General features: G+C 45.1%; 1 protein-coding gene across 1 annotated transcript; it reads left to right on the top strand.

Annotated features, from left to right (window-relative positions):
- The first annotated feature begins 1,902 nt into the window (after positions 1–1,902).
- LOC144595522 (mesenteric estrogen-dependent adipogenesis protein-like) lies at positions 1,903–15,722 on the top strand. Its single transcript, XM_078403043.1, has 5 exons — positions 1,903–2,278; positions 6,314–6,423; positions 8,448–8,554; positions 11,845–12,124; positions 15,537–15,722. Exons 1-5 carry the CDS (start codon positions 2,031–2,033, stop codon positions 15,683–15,685), a joined length of 894 nt encoding a protein of 297 aa, XP_078259169.1. The 5' UTR covers positions 1,903–2,030; the 3' UTR covers positions 15,686–15,722.

Raw genomic sequence — 15,722 nt, 5'->3', positions numbered from 1 at the left:
GGCTTCCTGCACTCAAAATCCCAGCCTGCTCGATCACTCCCTATAACTCAGGCCCTCGAGTTTTGGCAACATCCTTGTAAATCTTCTCTGCACTCTTTCCAGCTTGATAGCATCCTTCCTGTAGCAGGGCAACTAAAACTGAACACAAGGGTCCCCAACCGAAACGTCACCTTTTCCTCCAGAGATGCTGCCTAACCCACTGAGTTACTCCAGCACTTTGTGTCTACCTTTAGTATAAACCAGAATTGGCAGTTCTTTGTTTCTATAATATTCTGACTGTGGCCTCACCAACGTCTTGAACTATGGTAATATAATCTTTGGCTGTGTTTTGATGTGATCCCTTTTATTATTTTCAAATTCCAGAGAGCTTGGAATCCACTTTGTTTAACATCTCCCAGTGCCTCCCTCTCCCTCTGGAATCAATCTGGAAAACTTTCATCTATCATGGGTATACCCTTTGTTGATTGAAATATACAGCATGGAAACAGGTCCTTCCACCCGCAGAGTCCACGCCGTCCATTTATCACCCGTTCACACTAGTTCCATGTTATCCCACTTTCACAGCCACTCCCTACACACTGGGGGCAATTTAGAAAGGCCGATTAACCTACAAACCTGTAGAAGGGTCACAACACAAACTGCTGCAGTAACTCAGGAGGCCAGGCAGCAACCCTGGAGAACGTGGATAGGTGACGTTTCAGATCAGGATAAAGGTACCCTCCCAAAATGTATCTGAAGTGTCCCGACCCACAACTTCACCTATCCATGTTCTCCACAGATGCTGCCTGACCCGTGAGTTACTCCAGCACTTCGTGTTCCTTTTGTGTAAAACAGCATCAGCAGTTCTTTGGTTCAACATTCTAACCTACAAACCCGTACGACCTTTGGATGTGGGATGAAACTGGTGCACCTGGAGCTCACAGGGAGAATGTGCAAACTCCACACAGACAGCACCTGAGCTCAGGTTCGATCCTGGGTTTCTGGCGTTGTGAGGCGGCAGCTCCACCAGCTGTGTCATTATGCCGCCCCAAACTGTTCCAGCCCGGTTTTGAACTGGGGACCTTTTGTGTGCTCGGCGATAGAAGTGACCACGTCTACCACTATGCAATGGGGACAACTGGGTGGCACAGTGGAGCAGTGGCAGAGTTGCTGCCTCACAGCTCTAGGGACCGGGGTTCAATCCTGATTGCGGGTGCTGTCTGTGTGGAGTTTATACATTCTCCCTGTGACCGTGTGGTATTTCTCTGGATGTTCCGGTGTTTCCTCCCACAGTCCAATGGCGTACAGTTTTGTAGGTTAATTTGCTTGTGTTCTGGATAGAACTAATGTGTGGGTAATCGATGTTTGGCACGGACGCGGTGGGCCAATGGGTATGTTTCCATGCTGTATCTCTAAAACAAGTTTAGAGTTTATTTTACACGTGTACCGAGGGATAGTGATTTTGGTGTGTGCTAACCAGTCAGCAGAAAGATAATGCATGATTAGAATTGAGCCGTCCACAGTGTACAGATACATGATAAAGTCTATAACATGAATAACATTTAGTGTAAGATAAAGTGCAATTAAAGATAGTCCAAAGGCCTCCAATTAAAACAAAAACTGCTCACAATTGTTGAGGTTGGATGTATAAACCTGAGGCATGGTATTCCAACTGTGGCCTCAAAAACATTTTAATGTTTCTTCCTGCAGTTAATTTTAGCACCTTGAGGAAGGGATGGGTGACAGAGCAGCCTGTGTGTGTCAGCACGGCTTTAAATCGTGCTGACACACGGCTTTAAACCGCCTGGTCTCGTTCCACAGGGAAGGGCTGCTCCAGGGTGGGTCAATGTTTAACATAGAGAGGTGTGGACTCATTCACATTCACAGCCTCAGTTCCATTGAGCACTGGGAGTTTCACACGGTTGTCTGCAACGCTTGGTGCTGCAATGTTACTGTAGGAGCCCCCCGCTCTCTGCTCTCCTCTCTCCGTACTCTGCTCTCTGCTCTCTGCTCTCTGTAGTCTGCCTTCTGCTCTCCACTCTTCTATCACCATGTCCGTGGATCGAGCCGCATCCTCGTCAACGGGTTCAGAGGCCCCTCGAGCCCCTGCCACTGACCCTGACCCCGAGATGGCCCTTCTGCCCATCGAGCTGCTGCTCAGCTTGCACAAGTCCCACTTCTGCCTGACGGGGAGGACACTCGAAATCCGCGGGGGAGCGGGATCCGGATACAACGTGATCTCTGACGGGCCGGTGGGTGTGGACGGACGGATGTGTAATGTGGTCAACTGTATCCAGAGGTGAGAGTCCGCAGCTGGCTTCCCGCAGCTGGCTTCCCGCAGCTGGCTTCCCGCAGCTGGCTTCCCGCAGCTGGCTTCCCGCAGCTGGCTTCCCGCAGCTGGCTTCCCGCAGCTGGCTTCCCGCAGCTGGCTTCCCACAGCTGGCTTCCCACAGCTGGCTTTCCACAGCTGGCTTCCCACAGCTGCTCCCCACAGCTGGCTTCCCACAGCTGCTCCACACAGCTACCTCCCGGCTGGCAATATTAGGGCTCAAAACGGGTGGGGCCTCTGAGTCTGGGTTACATTTTAGTTTACTTTACTTTACTTTACTTTAGTTTAATTTACTTCATTTTAATTTAGTTTAGTTTACTTCAGTTTATTATTGTCATGTGTACCGAGGTACAGTGAAAAGCTTTTATTTGTGTACTATCCAGGCAAAGGAAAGACTCTATGCCAGAGACCTGGGTTTGATCCTGACCTCAGGTGGAGTTTGTACGTTCTCCCTGTGACCACGTGGGTTTTCTCCGGGTTCTTTGGTTTCCTCTCACACTCCCAAGACGTTTGGGTTTGTAGGTTAATTGGCTTCTGTAAATTGTCACTAGTGTGTAGGATAGAACTAGTGTACAGGGGATTGTTGGGCTGCATGGACTCAGTGGGCTGAAGGGATTGTTTCCACGCTGTATCACTAAATAAAACAAAACAAAACTAAATGAAACTAAACTAAACTATACATGATTACAATCAAGCAGTCTACAGTGTACAGCATTCAGTGTAAGATATAACATTCAAATCCATGGCACAGTGGCGCAGCGGGTGGAGCTGCTGCCTCAGAGCGCCAGAGACGCAGGTTCGATCCCAAACTTGGGTGCTGTCTGTGTGGAGTTTGCACGTTCTCCCTGTGACCCCTTCTCCAGGTGCTCCGGTTTACTCCTATATCCCAAGACGTGCGGGTTTGTAGGTTAATTGGCCTCTGTAATTTATCCCTGGTGTGTTAGGAGTGGAGGAGAAAGTGGGATAACATAGAACTGATGCGAATGGGTGATCGATGGTTGGCATGGACTCAGTGGGCCAAAGGGCCAGTTTCCATGCTCTAACTAAACTTAAGTCAGCAAATATGGTTTTCCACTGGCAGAGCTTCAGAAATGCTTCTAGCTTCTTCAGAGATTTTTATAAAGAATTTTATAAACCTCTAACAGGTCTCCCCACAACCTCCAGCATTCCAGAGAAGACAATCCACGTCTGTCCAATCTGTCCTCACAGCTAATACCCTCTAATCCAGGCATCATCCAAGAAGTGTGTTTTGTTCAATTGCTCAAATTTGTAATCCACTGGTTTCTCATTCCAAGATGGGATCATTACAGGCTGGTGACCTTTCGGGTCAGGACCTTTCTTCATATCCGACACGAAACGTTGCCTATCCATTCCTTTCACAGATACTGCCTGACCCATAGAGTTCTTCCAGCACATTGTGTTTTGCTCCGGATTCCAGCATCTGCAATTCCTTGCGTCTCCATTACAATTGGGTGGCCTGATTGGGGTCGACACAGTGGCGCAGCGGTAGAGTTGCTGGCTTACAGTGCCAGAGACCCGGGTTCAATCCTGACCACAGGTGCTGTCTGTACGGAGTTTGTATGTTCTCCCTGTGACCACATGAGTTTACTCCGGGTGCTCCGGTTTCCTCCCACAGTCTAAAGACATACAGCTAGTATAAAGGGATCATTGGTCGGTGTGAACTCAGTGGGCCGAAGGGCCTGTTTCCATGCCGTATCTCTATAATCTGAAGTAAAGTCTAAAGATCGAACATTGAACGTAGAGCGGCTGCAATATACACTAATGTTCTGGGTATTAACATCATCCAAGTTGTAACAACAATATTAATTCTCCATTAACATCGGCAAAATCTCGAGCACTTCATATGAACTTGTCAAACAAAATTTGATCATAAGCTGTTTAGAGATCTCAGAGCAGGTGGGAAAAAGCGATTTTAATATTGGGGAACTCTGAGGCCAGAATTATAGTCATGCAGCATGGAAACAGGCCCTTCGGCCCAACCTGTCCATGCCGACCAAGATGCCCCATCTACGCTAGTCCCACCTGCCCGCATCGTTCCCATGTGCCTCTAAAACCTTCCAGTCCATGTATCATTCTTTTAAATGTTAAAAGACTATCAGTTACAGGAACGGAATAAGGCCATTCGGCCCATCATATCTACTTTGCCACTCACTCATGGCTGATCTATTTTTCCCTCTCAACCCCAGACACTCTTGACTAATCAAGAATCTGTGAATATGTGCCTTAAAACTACCCATGACTTGGCCTTCACGACCATCTGTGGCAATGAATTCCACAGATTCATCACTGTAATGGCAGTTTCTATACCATCTCAAAGTCCAACTTCGATAGCCATTACTGCTCGGGGATGAAATGAAGGTATAGCTTATGCACACGTCTTTTCTTAATTAATTGGTTTTTATTAAAGTAGCAAATCAAAGAGTAATTCCTCACTTTCCGTACTTATCAACTGTTTCTTCTTCAAACAATACCGTAGAATTCTTGTAGTTATTACCGTGTGGTTCTTGCAAAAATGGCTCCTACAATCACCCTTTGACTAAAGAAATTCCTTGTTATAGTACCTGCCTCAACTACCTCCTCTGGCAACTCGTTCCATATACCCACCATCCTCAGTGAAAAAGTTGCCCCTTGGGTTCCTATTAAATCTTTCCCCTCTCATCTTAAACCTATGTCCTGTAGTTCTTAATTCCCGAACACTGGGTAAGAGACTGTGCATTCACCCTATCTATTCTCCTCGTGTTTTTAAACACTTCTGTAAGATCACCCCTCAGCCTCCATTGGAAGAGTGGAGATGGTACAGGATGATATCTTGGAATGTGGAGCAGGCAAAGAAGATTACAACAATAGGGAGCATTGAGGTCATGAAGGAATCAGGCCCAGAGTATTGAATTGTCATATGTACCGGCAACAGAACAATGATATCCTTACCTGCTGTTGTTTTAGAGGGTCATTAATGCAAAACACATAAATAAACACACAACAATTCGTAATATAATAAATTAATAATCAGTAATACCAGGTAACCAGACCATAGTAATGCAAAAGCAAAGTCCATTGCGCAACCAACATAAAGTCCATAGCAGATCATAGTTGCTGAGGTAGGGTTGTATTTAGACTTTAGAGATGCAGCATGGAAACAGACCCTTCGGCCCATCGAGGCCACACTGACCAGCAATCACCCCATGCACTAACACTATCCTACACACTAATATACATTGTATCTGTACACTGTGGACAGATTGAGTGTAAACATGTATAGTCATTTCTTTGAAAGGATAGCATGCAACAAAAAGCTTTTCACAGTACCCATGACAATTAACTAAACTAAACTAAACTAAACATCTCTTTGAGGAATCTTCAGTGGAACATCAAAATAAAATTTTAACATTGTTTGCAAGAAATTACATTTATGATGAGCTTTATCATAAATGAATTTCATGCCAATTCGGAAATAAAGTGAAACAGCTTTGTTTTGTTTAGTATAGAGATACAGCATGGAAACAGGCCCTTCGACCCATCGAGTCCATGCTGACCAATGATCACCCTTACACTTGCACTATCCTACACACTAGAGACAATTTACAGAAGCTAATTAACCTACAAACCTGGGTATCTTTGGAATGTGGGAGGAAACCGGAGCACCTGGAGAAGACCTATGCGGTCACAAGGAGAATGTACAAACTCCATATAGGCAACACCCAAACTCAGGTTTTTGACACTAAGGTAGCAAATCTACTGCTGCGCCATTGTGTCGCTACTGAGTCATGATGGGAAAGGCCTTGATGGTTAACAAAGTTTGGCCAAAGAGAGTTTGTTAAAGGGGTCCCAGTAGTGGAGAAAGGGGAAGAAGGTTTAGCAATAAGGTCCATGTGGGCTTCACTCATTGAGGGCTGCACTATCAAAGCAATGGCTGGAAAGTCACTGAAACAAGGTCCATTATGTTGAGAAATGTACTTTGATTAATCCTGTTTCTTATTCGTCCAGTACGGTTACACTGACTTCTCGGAAGGAATACAAAGATTTTCAGACAATGATCTTGAGTAAACTGATGGTCTTTTTCACCTCTGTTGAGGTCACAGAAGGTTCTACAAAATGTAAGTTGCATTAGAGTTATGTTTAACATCGATTTTATTATCCCCTTTGTTATATCATAATCATAATTGTAAATTATTAGCCAAATATGTTTTGCAACATACGAGGAATTTGCTTTGCCATAGTCATACCAAAAAAGCAACAAAACACACAACTATATAAAAATTTGACATTAACATCCACCACAGTGGCTCCTCCACATTCCCCACTGTGATGGAAGGCAGTAAAGCCTTATCTTCTTTCCTCTTTTCCTCCCGCGGTCGAACCATCCGCACCCGTCGATCGAGCTCCCACGTTGGGGCAGTCTAAGCTCCCGCATCGAGGCAGTTGAAACTCCTGTGGTTTGGAGTTCCCGAAGTCAGGCGCTAACTAGGGACCACGAGCTTCACGATGTTAAAGTCCGCAGACCCTGCAGGTTGGAGCACTAAAGGCCGACCCATGGCAAAGGGATCGCCCGCTCCTTGATGTTAATGTCCGCAGGCTCCACGGTTTTGGAGCTCTAGAAGTCCCAGCAAGAGGCTGCCAACTCCACGATGTTAGGCCGCAGCGCAGACGGAGATACGACACGGAAAAAGTCGCATCTCCGTCAAGGAAAGCGATAAGAAAAGTTTGTCCCAGCACCCCCACATAATACAAAACTAAAGATAAACCAAAACATACATCTTACAATAAACTAAAAACACAAAGAAGAAAAAAGACAAAGGCAGACCATTGGTGAGGCAGCCATTGTGCTGTCCCCCCCCCCTGCCTGTGGTCATTATGCTACAATTAATATAATAGAAAGAATACTGTTGGGCTTTCTGCTTTTATTTCTTAACCTCTGCAATGCAAAGCAGATTTATGAGGATGTTGTCAGGACTCGAGGGCCTGAGCTATGAGGGAGAGGTTAGGCAGACCAGGACTTTATTCCTTGGAGTGAACTTTTTCACACAGAGAGTGGAGGGTGTATGGAGCAAGCTGTCAGAGGAAGTAGTTGGGGAAGGTACTACAACATTTAAAATAAACTTGACAGGTACACGGGTAGGAAAAGTTTAGTGGGATATGAGATGAACACGGGGAGGTGGGACTAGCGTAGGTGAGGCTTACTGGTCAACATGTGCAAGTTGGGCCAAAGTTTTCACACCGTATGACTCTATGACATTATCAGCAATTTTAATTATTATTTCTTTATGAAATGGATTTTGACCTCAAATGCAAAGAACTGAAGAATACATCTTATCATAATCACAATCATTGTGGAGTTAATAGAATTTTTAGTTTAGTTTAGGGATACAGCACAAAAACAGGCCCTTCGGCCCATCGAGTCTGTGCCGACCAGCGATCCCCATACACTAGCACTATCCTACACACCAGGGACAATTTACAATTTTTACAGAAACCAATTAACATATAAACCTGTACATCTTTGGAGTGTGGGTGAAAACAGGAGCACCCGGAGAAAACCCACGCAGTCACAGGGTGTAACGGACCGCAGGTAGACCCAAATGCAGCACACGGAACCAAGGAAGTAGTTTTAGAATGAGCTTTATTTCTACCTGCTCATGGTCAGGGACAGAAGACTGAGGCGTTCACCAGGGCTATGACGAGGCATGAAGGTCGGGAGCAGGCAGGGTCGGCAATGGGAAATCAGTCCAAGACAGGATGCTGGAGAGTCTTGCATGAGGGCTGAGAACAATCTGGCAAAGAGTGTGTGTGCAGGAAGGGTTTATATGTTGGCTTGATTGGTGATCTGGAGCAGGTGAGTGAACAGGTGAGGGGAGTTGGCTTAACGTGGTGGGCGTGGCTGGCAGGTGAGTGAACAGGACAGGCTGTGACACAGGGAGAATGTACATGCTCCGTACAGACAGCACCAGTTGTCAAGATCGCACCCGAGACACTGGCGCTGTAAGGCAACAACTCTCCTGCTGTGCCACCGTGCCTCCCCTCATTGCTCGACTTGTCAGAGACTTTGCACAACAGCACGGTGTCAGTTAAGAACATGATGCTCTCACGTAACCATTTACTGCATGCCTGCTTCACACCTCAGTTTATGCCGTCATCGTCAACACTCACCATCCCAGAATGAGGCAAGAGATTGAAGATAGTCTGAAGAATGTCACAGCATCAGAAGTGAGTGGGAAATATGTCCTCCAGGTAAGTTTGCCTTGCATGAAGATTACGGTCAGGCGGCATTTCTTTTTCATGCTGTCCTAAATACCAAAAACCTTTGTGGTTCTGGATTTTGTGCAGGTTTAGGTTTATTATTGTCACGTGTACCGAGGTATAGTGAAAAGCTTTGTTTTGTGTGCTGTCCAGATCAGATCAGATGGCATAAGTGGGAGAGCCGCTGTCTCACGGCACCAGAGGCCTTGGTTCCATCCTGACCTCAGGGGCTGTCTGTACGAAGTTTGCATGTTCTCCCTGCGACCGCGTGGGCCTCCTCTGGGTGCTTCAGTTTCTTCCTACATCTCAAAGACGTGTGTAATTGTAGGTTCATTGGTCCTCTCTGTACATGGTGCTCCGGTTTCTTCCTACATCTCAAAGACGTGTGTAATTGTAGGTTCATTGGTCCTCTGTACATGGTGCTCCGGTTTCTTCCTACATCTCAAAGATGTGTGCATTTGTAGGTTCATTGATCCTCTGTACATTGCCTCTCATGTGCAGGGAGTGGATGAGAAAGTGGGATAACATAGAACAAGTGCGAACAGGTGATCAATGGTCGGTGTGGACTTGGTGGGCCGAAGGGCCTGTTTCCATGTTGTATCTCTAAACTAAGCAAAACGTATCCCCTTCCTCTCCCCAGTGCCATGTCCCAAACAAATGGACATAACACAAAAATGGGGGCTTGATGACAGCCTGGCTGAATGAAGGGTCTATTTTCATATTAGTCAATAGTCGTTTATTTGTCACATACACATAAATGTGTAGTGAAATGAAGCATTACCCGCAGTTGAAACACTAAGACCAATAAGAATAATCAATAAAAATGCAATAACACATACAATCATACACTAACACCAAACAAAAGAAACATCCATCACAGTGAGTCTCCTCCAGTCCCTTCTCACTGTGATGGAAGGCCAAAATGTATTTTCTCTTCCCTGCCGTCTTCTCCCGAGGTCAGGCTGTTGAACTTGCCACGTCGGGGCTCCCGACATTGGAGCGCCGCGCCGGACGGTGAAAGGTCCACGGCCTATTCCAGGCCGCGCCGGACGGTGAAAGGTCCGCGGCGGGCCGACCCAAGCCCCGCGATTCGGGGCGGGCGAACACGCTGCCTCTGCCGCTGCCGGAGCTCCCGATGTCGGCCCCCACCCAGGGGCCTGTGGGCTTCTGACGTCCACGCGTCTATTATAGAGTCATAGAATCATACAGCATGGAAACAAGCCCTTCAGCCCAACTCGTCCATGCTAACTAAGGTGCCTCATCTAAGCTGGTCCCACTTGCCTGCGTTTGGTCCACTGTTTTTTGACACAGATGTTTAGTTAAAACTGATATTTAGTTATTTAAAATGTTAATTTTGTTTCAATTTGTAGACTTCAGACTTTAGAGATACAGCATGGAAACAGGCCCTTTGGCCCACTGAGTCTGTGGATACCAGCAATCACATATACACTAGCACTGTCCTACACATACAATACAATACAATACAATACAATACAATACAATATATCTTTATTGTCATTGTACAGGGGTACAACGAGATTGGGAATGCGCCTCCCATACGATGCAATAATTTAATTAGCTAGTCAGTATTAATTTAAACAACCCAGTGAAACAAATTGTAACCGTTTTAAAACAGAATAAAGTGCAAGTAGATCTGTGCCGGATCACTGTGCGATGTGACCATCTGGCTCAGCAGGACCGGTTCATAGCAGCTATGGCCCTGGGGATGAAGCTGTTCCTGAGTCTGGAGGTGCGGGCGTAGAAGGCCTTGTATCGTCTGCCCGATGGTAGAAGTTCGAACAGACTGTTGCAGGGGTGTGAAGAGTCTTTGTGGATGCTGGTGGCTTTTCTGAGACATCGTGTGTTGTAGATGCCCTCCAAGGCTGGTAGCTGTGTTCTGATGGTCCTCTGAGTTCTATGGACTACCCGCTGAAGAGCTTTCCTCTCTGCCTCCGTGCAGCTGAGGTACTACACAGGGATGCCATGTGTTAGGATGCTCTCTATGGTGCAGCGGTAGAATGTCATCAGCAGCTGTTGTTCAGTTCTTAGGTAGAACAGTCGTTGCTGTGCCTTCTTGACCAGCGCAGCAGTGTTATTGGACCATGTTCATTGCGCACAATTTAAAAATTTTACCGAAGCCAATTAACTTACAAACCTGTTTATTCACAAAATGCTGGAGTAACTCAGCAGGTCAGGCAGCATCTCGGGAGAGAAGGAATGGGTGACGTCTCGACCCGAAACGTCACCCATTCCTTCTCTCCCGAGATGCTGCCTGACCTGCTGAGTTACTCCAGCATTTTGTGAATAAATCGATTTGTACCAGCATCTGCAGTTATTTTCTTATACTTCTTAACTTACAAACCTGTATGTCTTCGGAGTGTGGGACCCGGAGAAAGTCCACCTGAGCACCCGGAGAAAGTCCACTCAGGTCACAGCGAGTACCTACAAACTCCGTACAGACAGTCCCCATAGTCAGGATTGAACTTGTGTTTCTAGCGCTGTAAGGCCGCTGCATAACCGTACCATCCGCATTTGGATGGAATATTTTGCAGAATTCTGCATGTATCTTCTGTAGTTTGAAACTTTCTTAATATCTTTATTTATTGCAGAATGAATAAGTCTATAGCAGCTCTATAGGACTTTGGTCAGGCTGCATTTGGAGTATTGCGTGCAGTTCTGGTCACCCCATTACAGGAAGGAAGTGGAGGTTTTGGAATGGGTGCAGTGGAGGTTTACCAGAATAATGCCATGATTAGAGACGTGCAGGACAAGTTTTTTTACACTGAGGGTAATGGGTATCTGGAACACACTGCCAGAGGTGGTGGTGGAGGCAGATACGATAGTGGCATTTGAGGTTTTTAGATAAGCACATGGATATGCAAGGAATGGAGGGATATGGATCTCTGTAAAGCGTCTTTGAGTATATGAAAAGCGCTATATAAATAAAATGCATTATTATTATAGGCAGATGAGATCAGTTTAATTTCCCATCATAGATAGACACATAATGCTGGAGTAACTCAATGGGTCAGGCAGCATCTCTGGAGAAAATGAATAGGTGACATTTTAGATCGGTGACAATGGATAGGTGACATTTTGGCCGAGTTACTCCAGCATTTTATGTCTATCTTTGGTATAAACCAGCATTTGCAGTTCCTTATTATTAACTTGTCATCACGTTCAGCACAGACATTGTGGGGTGAAGGGCCCAATCCTGTGCTGTACTATTCTATGGTCTATGTTCTAGGAGTCACTAATGGTAATGTTCCCTCTCTCGTTAGTTCTCTTTGCAAAACGCAGTCCGGTCGTGCTTCAGTTTGAGAGATGTACAGGAGCGCGGCTTGGTTTTCACCTGCGTGTATCTGTGTGACCCGTCCAACGTCTCCCACGTGTGCACGACAAAAACAAAGGAACTGAATGGAAGAATGTTAAATCTATCTCCTGTAACAGAAGATGAGAAATGCAAAGTGAAAAAGTTGTTGGACAAGATGAGTGAGCCTACAGTTCAAATGACCACTGGGCCTGTACAGAGCCCTGCTGTGGTTTCTTCATATCAGGCAGGTATGTACTTATTCAGTGTATCTCTGGTTTAATTAGTATGAAAATTTGATTCTGTTACTGTCTATGCATTGGTATTTGCTCCTTCCCTTAAAGCACGTTCTTCCTATTCTCTGGCTCTTTCTCCCAGATATTCATTGTTCTGTTTGGGACATATGACAATAAACAATCTTGACTCGTGTATGTAGAGTTATAGAGTCATGCAGTGTGGAAACAGGCCCTTTGGCCCAACTTGCCCACGCCGACCAATATGTCCCATCTACTCTAGTCCCACCTGCCTGTGTTTAATCCATATTCCTCTAAACCTATCCTATCCATGGACCTGTCTAAATATGTCTTAAACTTTGTGACAGCACCCGTGGTCAAGATCAAACCCAGGTCTCTGGCGCTGTAAGGCAGCATCTCTACCATTGCACCACTGTGCCACCCTTAGTCCAACCTGTCCAAGTTTCTTTTCAAAGCAGAAGACTCTGTGCATTGGTTCAAGGTGCGGTCTCCCGGGAAACCGGACTGTGGAAGATCTGCCCTATTACTTTGTGGCCTCCACTGTAGACTGTTCACTGGTAGCCCATTCACATTTGACTGTCTCTTCCCCCTCACTTGCACTTTCTCCCCATACTAATTCCACAGTATCACACAAAGGGACAGCCAGCAGCCCATCTAAATACAAATTAGTGCTGTCTGCCTCATATATGAATCATGTTTCATGATCCTTGCATTGACTTCTAGGCAGCACAGCGGCGCAGCAGTAGAGTTGCTGCCTCACAGCGCCAGAGACCTGGGTTCAATCCCGACTATGAGTGCTGTCTGTATGGAGTTTACACGTTCTCTCTGTGACCGCATGGATTTTCTCCAGGTGCTCCGTTTCCTCCCACACTCCAAAGATATACAGGTTTGTAGGTTAATTGGCATCCGTAAAATTGTACATTGCCCCTAGCGTGTAGGATAGTGCTAGTGTACGGAGTGATCACTGATCGGCGCAGACTGGGTGGGCTAAAGGGCCTGTTTCCACGCAATATCTCTAAAGTCTAAAGTCTGAACTTTGCTTTCCCTTTGCTTGTTACAGTGTTATATGGGTATTAACATAAGCCGCTTAAATTTGCAACTGAAGCCAGAGTAAACAGCGGGACAGTGGAAACTGATAGGAATCTACACAAAGAACCAAATAAAATATTAAACTGACCAGACAAATGCAGTTGAAATTTAATATGTACTATTACAAACCATTATACAAGAGTTGGAAATTAATGACATTAATATCAAATTGAAAACCCTCCTGGGAGTTTTATTGAACACTGCATTTAATATTATATAGATACAATTCATCTATCTATACATCTGTTTTTGCTCTTATTATAGGATGACAACATTTGGTTTTAGACTTTAGACTTTAAGACTTTAGAGATACAGCACAGGAACAGACTTTTCAGACCACCGAATACATGCTGACCAGCGATTACCCAATACACTAACACTATCCTACACACCAGGGGCAATTTACAATTTTACCAAAGCCAAATAACCTACAAACCTGTACATCTTTGGAATGTGGGAGGAAACCAGAGCACCCGGGGAAAACCTACACGGTCACGGGGAGAACATACAAACTCCGTACAGAGCACCCGTAGTCAGGATGGAACCCGGGTCTCAGGCGCTGGAAGGCAGCAACTCTACCGCTGTGCCACCATGCCGCCTCAGGATCAGGTTTTGATCAGGATTTAAGGATATATTCTATCAGAATAACCTTCTGTATTTGATGACTTGCCAATATATTTTATTAATGGCATCCATTATCGTACACAAATATGACAATATTTTCTTTGGTAATTCAATTACAAGCATTCTATTTTTAACAGAGAACATTTTTAAGGAGCCAATTGTCATGGTTCATTTCAATTTAATTAACTAACGCCACTCTTCAGCTGGTGGAGCTGCAGCCTCACGGTGCCAGACACAGGTTTGATCCTGACCTCGCTCGGGTGCTGTTTGTGCAGAGTTTTCATGTTGTTCCTGTGACTACATGTGTTTTCTCCGGGTGCTCTGGTTTCCTTCCACATCCCCAAGATGTGCAGGATTGTAGGTCAATTGACTTCTGTAAATTGCCCCTAGTGTAGAAGGAGTGGATGTGAAAGTGGGATAACATTAAACAAGTGTGAAGGGGTGATCGATGGTCAGCATGGTTGAGTTAGGCCAAAGGGTCTGTTTCTGTGCTTCTGTGTTTCCGTTTCTGTGCTTCATAGAATCATAGAGTCAGGAAGCAGGAAGCAACCCAATTGTTATTAATACCTACATCCTGCAGTCATTTAAATGTATGTCTCATTACAAACCCACATGGAGTTGTTTCTAACTGCCCCCTACGCCACCCACTACAGATAGTAACTTGGGATAATAGTAAATATTTTGAATTAATGTTAATTTATTTTGAACTGTTTAACTTAGGCTTTTCCATCCTAAAATAATTTAAAGGAGATGTGTGGAGCGAGTTTTTTTATGAAGAGGGTAATGGGGGCATGGAACACGCTGCCAGGGGTGGTGATGGAGGCCGATACAATAGTGGAATTTGGATAGGCACATGGATATGCAGGGTATGGAGGTCGAAGGCAGGTAGATACAAAGAACTGCAGATGCTGGTTTACAAAATAAGACACAATGTGCTGGAGTAACTCAGCAGGTCAGGCAGCACCTCTGGAGAACATGGATAGGTGACATTTTGGTTCGGGACCCTTTGTCAGCCATAATATTTATCTTGTTTAGTCACAAACAGAAATATATTACAGATACAAAAAAAGTTAAAGCACCAGCCACACCAGCCTGAGGAAGGGTCCTGACCCGAAACTTCAACGATCCATGTTCTTCAGAGAGGCTGCCTGACCCGTTGAGTTACTCCTGCACTTTGTGTCTTTTGGATAGGCACATGGATATGCAGAGAGTGGAGGGATATGGATCGCGTGCAGGCAGAGGAGATGAATTTAACTTGGCATCATGTTCAGCCCGGACATTGTGGGTCTGATACCGTTCCATGTTTTTATGTTCCTTGATGGAATGCATCACAGCCTGGTTTGGGAACAGCTCCATTCAAGACCACAAGTTTCTTCCCAGCTGTTACCAGATAACTAAACTGTCCAATCACCAACTAGAGAGCGGTCTTGACCTCCCATCTACCTCATTGGAGACCTTCGGACTATCTTTAATCAGACTTTACTGGACTTTATCTTTACTAAATATTTTTCCCTTTAACCTGTATCTGTACACTGTGGACAGCTAGATTGTAATCATGTATAGTCTTTCCACTGACTGGATAGCACGCAACAAAACATTTTTGCACTGTACATGTAACAATAATAATAAAGTAAACTAAACTTTAAAGACTTTTACAAACCATCCAAAAATTCATCATGTTATCTTTTTAAAACAGGCTCTTTGGAGGATAAAGTGTCCAGTTCAACTCAACCGGATGCAAAGCGTTTGTCCGTAAAAGATAGATCTTCCTCGCAGTTGACTACAGTGAATGAGAAATCCCATCTTCTTCAATTCACACAACACTTGCCCAAATACATTGAATGAATGTCTGGATGGAAAAAACCCCAAATTAAAGCCTAAC

This window comes from Rhinoraja longicauda, chromosome 7 (genome assembly GCF_053455715.1).
Source record: "Rhinoraja longicauda isolate Sanriku21f chromosome 7, sRhiLon1.1, whole genome shotgun sequence".
NCBI lineage: Eukaryota > Metazoa > Chordata > Chondrichthyes > Rajiformes > Arhynchobatidae > Rhinoraja > Rhinoraja longicauda.
Note: the sequence above shows the minus strand (reverse complement) of the source record. Positions and strands in the feature narration are given on the sequence as shown.